The sequence below is a fragment of the Leopardus geoffroyi genome, chromosome A3 (assembly GCF_018350155.1).
Source record: "Leopardus geoffroyi isolate Oge1 chromosome A3, O.geoffroyi_Oge1_pat1.0, whole genome shotgun sequence".
NCBI classification, from domain to species: Eukaryota; Metazoa; Chordata; class Mammalia; order Carnivora; family Felidae; genus Leopardus; species Leopardus geoffroyi.
Window position 1 is genome coordinate 19,443,253 of NC_059336.1, and position 8,458 is coordinate 19,451,710.

At 59.6% G+C, this 8,458-nt stretch overlaps 2 protein-coding genes across 2 annotated transcripts; both read left to right on the plus strand.

The window, feature by feature from the left end:
• The first annotated feature begins 436 nt into the window (after nucleotides 1-436).
• MAFB (MAF bZIP transcription factor B) lies at nucleotides 437-3,821 on the plus strand. The gene has a single exon (XM_045444606.1). It carries the CDS (start codon nucleotides 835-837, stop codon nucleotides 1,804-1,806), a length of 972 nt encoding a protein of 323 aa, XP_045300562.1. The 5' UTR covers nucleotides 437-834; the 3' UTR covers nucleotides 1,807-3,821.
• LOC123579813 (translation initiation factor IF-2-like) lies at nucleotides 2,584-7,904 on the plus strand. The gene is made up of 3 exons (XM_045443824.1): nucleotides 2,584-2,689; nucleotides 5,691-6,599; nucleotides 7,213-7,904. Exons 1-3 carry the CDS (start codon nucleotides 2,584-2,586, stop codon nucleotides 7,242-7,244), a joined length of 1,047 nt encoding a protein of 348 aa, XP_045299780.1. The 3' UTR covers nucleotides 7,245-7,904.
• The last annotated feature ends 554 nt before the right edge of the window (nucleotides 7,905-8,458 follow it).

Sequence of the window (8,458 nt, forward strand, 5' to 3'; positions counted from 1 at the left end):
CGGGGGACGCTGGGGAACAAAGGGCCCGAGAGGTGTCGTCCCGGCGTTCCTTTTGAGCCTCCTTGAGGGTGACAGGGGCTGGGGGTGGGGAGCGAGGGGTAAAGAGCGAGGGGAGCACGCGAAGGGGGTGGAAGCGGCGGCCAGGCCCACGGAGGGGGGGGGCGCGCCCCAAAGGCAAGCGGGCGGGGACCGGGACCTGGAGGGTGTTGGGGGCTGGGCCGGGGCCCGCCGTCCCACTGGGCTCCAGCCCTCGGCCAGGCCTCCGCGGCTCTCCGGCGGCTCGGGCCGCCAGTCAGCTGACGCGGGGGGCGGAGGAGCTGTCAGGCGCGCCCCGCCCTGCGCCGCCGGGCCGCGGGGGCCGTGCAGCCATTGGCCAGAGCTCTGGGCCGCCCTGGCCCCCGCGCCCCGGTGACATCAGGAAGGCGATAAAAGGCGGCGGCGGCGCCGGATCCAGCACAGCTGCGCCGCCGGGCTGCGAGCGGCTGCGACCGAGAGAGCCCAAGAGCAGGAGAGCTAGAGAGCGAGCGGCGGGCGCTTGCCCGGCGCCTCCCCTCCGCCCAGCCGCGCGCCCCGCTTGCTTCTCAGCCCCTCCCGACTCGGCCCGGCCCCGGCGCGGCCACAGCCCCGAGCTCTGGGGCGGCGCAGGCAGCCTCGGGACTCTCCGGCGCGCCGCCGCGTCCCCAGACAAAGGCTTGGCCGGCGGCCCCGGCCCGCTGCGCCCTCGGCTCCCCGCCTCCCGGGCTCGCGGCTTTTCGCCCCCGCTCTCGGCTCGGCGCGCCCCGGCCGGCCGCAAAGTTTCCCGGGCGGCAGCGGCGGCTGCGCCTCGCGTCAGCGATGGCCGCGGAGCTGAGCATGGGGCCCGAGCTGCCCACCAGCCCGCTGGCCATGGAGTACGTCAACGACTTCGACCTGCTCAAGTTCGACGTAAAGAAGGAGCCGCTGGGGCGCGCGGAGCGCCCGGGCCGGCCCTGTACACGCCTGCAGCCAGCCGGCTCGGTGTCATCCACACCACTCAGCACGCCGTGTAGCTCGGTGCCCTCGTCGCCCAGCTTCAGCCCGACCGAACAGAAGACTCACCTCGAGGACCTGTACTGGATGGCGAGCAACTACCAGCAGATGAACCCCGAGGCGCTCAACCTGACGCCTGAGGATGCGGTGGAGGCGCTCATCGGCTCGCACCCGGTGCCACAGCCGTTGCAGAGCTTCGACGGCTTCCGCGGCGCGCACCACCATCACCACCACCACCACCCACACCCGCACCACGCATACCCGGGCGCCGGCGTGCCCCACGACGAGCTGGGCCCGCACGCGCACCCGCACCATCACCACCATCACCAAGCGTCGCCGCCGCCGTCCAGCGCAGCCAGCCCAGCGCAGCAGCTGCCCACCAGCCACCCTGGGCCCGGGCCGCACGCGGCCGCCGCGGCGACGGCGGCTGGTGGTAGCGGCAGCGTGGAGGACCGCTTCTCCGACGACCAGCTTGTGTCCATGTCCGTGCGCGAGCTGAACCGCCACCTGCGGGGCTTCACCAAGGACGAGGTGATCCGCCTGAAGCAGAAGCGGCGGACCCTGAAGAACCGGGGCTACGCCCAGTCGTGCAGGTATAAACGCGTCCAGCAGAAACACCACCTGGAGAACGAGAAGACGCAGCTCATTCAGCAGGTGGAGCAGCTTAAGCAGGAGGTGTCCCGGCTGGCCCGCGAAAGAGACGCCTACAAGGTCAAGTGCGAGAAACTCGCCAACTCCGGCTTCAGGGAGGCGGGCTCCACCAGCGACAGCCCCTCCTCTCCCGAGTTCTTTCTGTGAGTCGTGGCCGGTCCCGGCCCCCGCCCTATGCCCCGGGCCCGGACTCCCCGTCCCGTGTCCCCCGCCCCGGACTCCCCCCGGACCCTGCCCCTGCCACGGCCCAAGCCTTGACCTGTTTGACTTGAGGGAGAGGGAGGAAGGGCGCGCGGGACGCGGGCGACGGGAGGGCGCGCGGGCAGGCAGGGGACCTTGGCCAAGAGGAGAGCGGCGCGCGCCAGCGCCGCCTCCTAGACTCGAGCAGAGCCAGAGCCAGACGAGGGGGTGGGAAGTCCCGGAGCAACTTTCCTCCAGGCTGGAGGGCGGCGAGGCATAGTCCCGAGGAGTTGCCAAGGCCGTCTGGAGACTCCTGGCTTTCTGAACTTTGCGCGTTAAGCCGGGGCCGCTGCGTCGCGGCCCGGAGCGCAGTCCAACCCAGGAAGAGAGCAGCGAGGAGAGGAGAGGGACCCTGGCGTCCGGCAGGCGCGAGGCGAGGCTGAGCGAAGGAAGGAAGGAAGGAAGGACAGACGGACCTGTCTGTCCAGGGTCCGGAGAACAGGAGAACACTGGCTCTCAGCCCTGAGACACGGGCCTCAGTTAGGACGTTCTGCGCGCAATTCTCATCAGTTTTATTGCCTGCTCCATTATATAGAAAAAATACGAAAATCTGCATTAAAAATATTAATCCTGCATGCTGGACATGTATGGTAATAATTTCTATTTTGTACCATTTTCTTGTTTAGCTTTTAGCATGTTGTTGATCATGGATCATAACCCCCTTGTTTCTTTGAGTGAGAAGGGATGGCAGTTCAGAAACTCCGGCGGCTGCTTGCCGGGGTTCAGTCCCGGCTGTCGGCTTGTAAATACCGCCCCGCCAAACAGCTTAGAGAACGTGGCAGCAAGCTGAGTGTCTTCGTTTGGGTTTATTATTATGGCATTATTTTTTTGTAAGTAAAAAAAAAAAAAAATAGTTCTGGGCATTTTGCATCAGAAAACAACTTTGTCTTGGGGCACCCTTGGAAGTTGCATGTTTTCTCCCCTCTCCCTGTCTCCATTCGGTCCTCTTGTCCCTTCCGCTTCAGTTTTCAGTTTTGTGGGTGTCCACAGAAAGAGGACCTGGGTCCCAGTTCCTGAATATCAGGACAGGGTAGCTGCCCAGTTCTGCACCCGGGAGGAGCACGGCCCAGGAATGTCTTCACTCCTACCTTGCTAATTTGGGTGTCCCAAACTGACACCCTTAACAAGAACGGAAAGGAAAACAGATCTTATGTGCTTTTTAATGCAGTCGGAATCACCCCAGGGTCCCTTCACAGCCCTCCAGGTCCATCCACACTAATTGCTGTGGCTGCGGTGCTCTTAGGGTGAGTGGCTTCACCAGCCCGGACACTGCCCAATGGTGACCCAAACGTGTGCTGAACCTACCGCCACACTCAGAAAGTACCAGAAACCCAACCATTGGCAAGTAATTTTGCAACTTTCAAGCGCGTCCTTTAGACCAACACGTTCTGTGTGTTTCTTTCCCTGCTTTTGAGCTAGCAGGTGAGTTCCCCCCCCACCCCCACCCCCTTCAGTTGTATAGTAGTTATAGGGAAACTCTGGGTGTTTTTCTTTATTACCTTTTTTTTTCCTGCAGGTCAGTAAAAGGATTTAAGTTGCACTGACAAAAATACCAAAACGAAAGCGTATTTTTTAGTTCCCATTTGAGATTGCTGGCGCTGCTGGCCGGATGCATTTTTGAGTTTGTATTAGTTGATAAATTAACAGTAATAACAAGATTGTATGAACCGCATGGTGCTTGCAGTTTTAAATATTGTGGATATTTGTCCTGCATCAGAAACGAGCTTCGGTTTTTACGGATTCAACTGTGTTGAAATCAAATTTGCTGCAACAGAAATTTGTTTTTATTTCATGTAAAATAAGGGATCAATTTCAAACCCTGCTTATGATATGAAAATATTAAAACCTAGTCTATTGTAGTTTTATTCAGACTGGTTTCTGTTTTTTGGTTATTAAAATGGTTTCCTATTTTGCTTATTAAACCCATGGAAATGGTGTTTATTTAGAGGATTCTGCGTGCGCCTGACTTTGACTTTCTTCTCTTGCCTTTTTAAGAGTCGAATCACTTTGGGGACACTCACCCTCCCTGGCCAATGGAGAAACAGACCAGGTCTGGGCAACTCTCTCCCTTGCTTGTGAGTGTGTATGTACATGAGCCCCAAATATGTTCCTGCTTCTCACTCTAGGTAGAGACCTCATTTGGGAGCGGGTTTGTGAGCTGAGAGGGGACACATTTTGGGGAGGCTTTCAGGCTTGAGGATCAGGACTGGCCTGCTAGCCTGCGGGCTCTGAGGTACAGATCGGCTGATCCCAAGAAGCCCAGAAGCCGGAGCTTCCTGATGGGGAAACAGGGGTCTTTTTGGCAATCAGGCTCAGTTGGCTCTGCCACTCTGGCCTTCCTCCCTGGGCTGCAAGGCTCTCAACTTTCTCCTGCCCAGCGTATCTTGCTGCCCAGAGTGAGAACGCCTGCCTGCCCTGAGTGGAGGCCTGTGCCTCCTTCCCCAGGACTTGGAGAAGCAGGTGGAACCCAGCACCAGGGCTTTCAGGGTAAGGCTCTTCAGACAGGAAGCCCTTCCTGTGGACCTATTTTTTGGGGGGTGGTGTGCCCTGGGCACACATGCCACTCAGGCCTGGAGCCCTCAGACCCACAGAAGGGCACTGCATGTCCTGACCAGGATTTCAGTGACTTGCCAAACTGGGAGGCAGAGGGGGCTTGGGGCATCATTCTGGTGTAGCCACCCTGAAAACTGGACATCCTTGACTGGGAGGTGGGCCCAGACCTTCCCTTTTCCAGACGCTCAGAAGAGTCAAGATCTCCCGTCTAGGTTACCCAAAACCCCTCTCAGCCTTCTTGCAGTCCTGTCTATAATTCAGAGTTGGCCTCAGACATTTCTGAGAGTGGGAGTGGGATTACCCACCCCCTGCCCCCAAATCCAGAAAGCTTCTCTGCTCCTTTGGCAGTGGCTGGGTCCAACGGGCTTCTGGTATCTTCAGACCCAATATCTATAGTCCAAGAGACTCAGCCTTCCAGCCCTGGGGTTCTGTGGCCCAGAGTTCCTAACATGGAACTTCAGGACCTGAATGGGGAGAGGTCAGAAACCCCAGCAGCAGATCTTGGAACTAGAGCTGGAAAGAGCCAGGGAGAAGGAAGGGAAGGCTGAAACTAGCAGGGAATAGATTTTGGCCTGGGATTCCCGGAATCCTGGGCGTGGTGGTACCGGTCTGGTAAGGACAGACCAGGGGAAAAAATCCGGAAAGTAAGGATGCAAATACTACCGGCAGTGATATACATTTAATAGCGTTTTGGTGTTGTTTAGTAGAATTCTAGCTTGAATTAAGTTCCAAGGCCCAGGTCATTTCACCAAGCCGAAGGCTTTGGCTGTGGCCAGGGAGAGGGATGCCTGTGAAGTCGCTCTACCTGAGTGCACATGGATGAAGGAGCAAGGGGGTGTGATTAGTTGGGTAATTGTGTGTTCAAGGGCACGTTCACAAATCTGATAAGAGCACGGCCAAATGTACAAGTGTATCCCCTGTGGGGCGAAAGCGGTTTTGGCCAGGCTGAGTGCTTGAAGAAACCCCGCTGTACGAACCTGGAGACCAAGGGGGATCGCCTGGGTTCCATTTGGCGGAGGTTTGACTCCCTTTGGAATAATCCCGAACGGACTGGCTTCTTCCACTTCTAGAGCCACCTGGACTCTGCTTGAAAAAGCCTCTGGGCTGGGGAGGGTCACAGACTCCAAGGCCTTGGTTTCCCTTCCCCAGAGCACGGAAACACAGACCCGGTGAGCGACCAGCATCTAGAATGACATGGTGGGTCAGGCAGTTTCAGAGTGACCAATTGCATCTCTGAGAAACCTACAACCACACCTCGCAGTCCTACACACACACACACACACACACACACCACCCACACCGACGCCCTCGCGGGCGGGCGCTGTCAGTCCCAGCACCCACCCGCTGTTTGGGCACCAATCGGCCCCGGGACGCACGCGGGCGAGAGCCGGGCAGAGCGGGCGGCGCACCGGAGGGGGCCGGGACCTCGAGAGACTCCGGGGCGGGCAGGCCCTGGCCGTGTCTCAGCCCGCAGCCCGCCGTCCCGACCCGCCACCACGCCGCGGAGCCGGCGCCCGCGATTGCAGAAAGAGCGAACTGGGTCCCGAGGCCCTCCGGCCCGGCCCGGCCCGACCCCGCGGCTCCTCTTCGGTTCCCGCCGCTGCGCCCTGCTCGCGGGGTCCTCGCGCTCCTCCACGACCCCGGGGGCCACATCTCCCTGCGCCGGGACTCGTCCCTGCCCGCACTGGTCCCACGTAGACAGGCTGGCGCCTGCAGCCGGGGACGCACGCCGAGTGAGACGCACACGGCCCCGGGACGGTGGCTCGCTCCGGGCCGAATCCCTGGCTGGGGCGCCTCCCGTCGGGTCGGGGAAGCGAAGCCCCCACGCCCCTCCGGGTGGCACAAAAGTGCGGGAGGCCGTGCGGGCGGGATCGGCCGCCGCCACCTTCCGCGAGGGGTCGGGTTGGCGCTCGGCGCGGCGGACTCGCAGCCTGGGGTCCCAGCCCGCGCGCAGGGGTGGCGGCTGCAGCCCCGCTCGGTGGGGTCTCCCGCGGCCCTACTCTTTGCCATTTCCCTTTCCTTCAGCCCTTCCTGGGCGAACTCTTCACTGCAGAAAACTTTCTCCCTGCGTTTTGGCCCCACGTCCCTTCTGCCTTCAGACTCCGCCAGGCGAGGAAGGGCTAAGGCAGCCGGGGCCGCGGTGTCCGGTAAGTGCGGGCAGCAGCGGCGTGGGGGTGGAGTCGGGCTCCGGGGTCCCCGAGCCTCCGTGGGGCACCGGGCCAAGCCAGTGGCTCTGGGCTCTCCCGCCTGGACGGCTTCAACTCTCCAGCCTTCCCTCGCGTCGTCCGCCCGCAGCCCGGCTGGTGGGGATCGACCTCTTGCCAGATCCCCTCCGGCCAAGCCTGGCCCTCCGTGGTAGAAGCCGGCGCAGCTGGGGCTGGGCCCTAGACCCACATCCTTCTATTGGTCCCAGCCCGCCTTCCTTAGATCCAGGGTCTCTGGGCACTTTTGTGGCAGGGCCAATCCCAGTCCCGGGCAGGGGTGCCCACCTCCATGCCACCCACTCTCCTGGCGCGCCTGTCCTCTTAGGCCTAGCGTGGGCGTGCCAGGAACCACACCAGTGTGGTCATTTATTGGGCTTTTCTGTGACTAGAGTCACAGCTTTTGCCATGCCAGGCAAACCCTCCACTCCCTCTGCCACCCACCCCTACTCAGGTTCGGTCTCAGTAGGGCCCTGGAAACAGCTGGCTTGGGAGATTCCAGCAGGGCCCTTGCAGGCTCGCAGATGCAAACCCCGCTTCCTTGCCCCTCTGTTTTCAGAAAGGAAAACCCAGAAGTGGCTTCTTGCGTAACCCTTCCCTGTACAGCCTGCTGTCTGCTGGCCTGGCCTTCCATCCCAGAGATAGCAGTGTTTGGATTTGTTATGTAAGGAAGGGAGGATTAGAGGTTTACTCTGCTCCTCCTCCCCCCACCAAAATAAAAGTCCTCAAAAGGCGCCTTTTGCAGACACCGTCTTTTCCAACAGCAGCCCTCCTAGAAGAAGTCAGTCTGGTTCCTAGAGCTGCTCCCAAGCTTGGGCCCAGCGCAATCCTCTGAGGAGACTTGCCAGCTTGCAGCGAAGGGAGAGTCCCTGATCCAGGGTGGACCGGCTTGTCAGAGGAAGTCACCATAAGGCTTCCCAGGCTGGCGCTTACCTGGCTCAGAGGACTAGCTTTCTGTTGGAGAAGGCTGCTGCTAGAATTTTGCCCCTTCTTCTGTGTCTGCTCCTAGGAGCAGGCATCCAGACCACGGAGAGCATTCCTCTCAGCTGGGGAGCACGCATTCTCTGTGCTTTGCACGCCTTTGCCGTGTTCCCCGTGCATTTTCCACACCTTATGTCTCTCCAGCATCTAAAGTCCCCTTTTCCACCGTGCGACACAAATTACCTTAAAAGACGAATTTAGATAAGAAGATCAGAGCTGACTGTTCTCACCTGCAAGAAATTAAATGTGTGAGATAAGTTGCCGCTCCAATTTGGAAAACCACCTAAATTATTAATAAGGGTTTGTTCCGAGGCAAAATTCAGAATGCCTTTCTGCATTCTTTGCCTGTGAAGTTATTATCCTGTAAAGTAGCAGCCGCTTGTTACACATTCCTTTTTATTTGTATCAAAAAAGGGGATCCTGTCCTCAGGCTGGAGGGGCAGCCGCAGAAGCAATGGGAGGAGGCCTGATACTTTCTGGAAGAAGCCAGTTTTGGCGTGAGAAAGGGGCAGAAGTCCACAAATTCAAAACTTCTATCGCCGTGCCTTCCCTGTGGGGCTCTGTGCGTTTTACAGGGGCTTACACTTCTTTCAGTAAACAGGCAGGGGGGTGGGAAGCTTAGGGGTGCTCATTTCAGAGCTGGAGAGAGCAAGGCAGGCATTGAGCCTGGCCTGTGACTCCATCGGGAATCAGGAGCTCACTCTCAAGTCCCCTTGTTTCTTCTCATGTCACTTTCACTGCCTTGACCCTGCCAGGGTTACGTGCACCTGTTTCCTACTCAGGCGAGGCCCTGGGCTTGGATCGGTCCTGGGGACTCAGCTCTG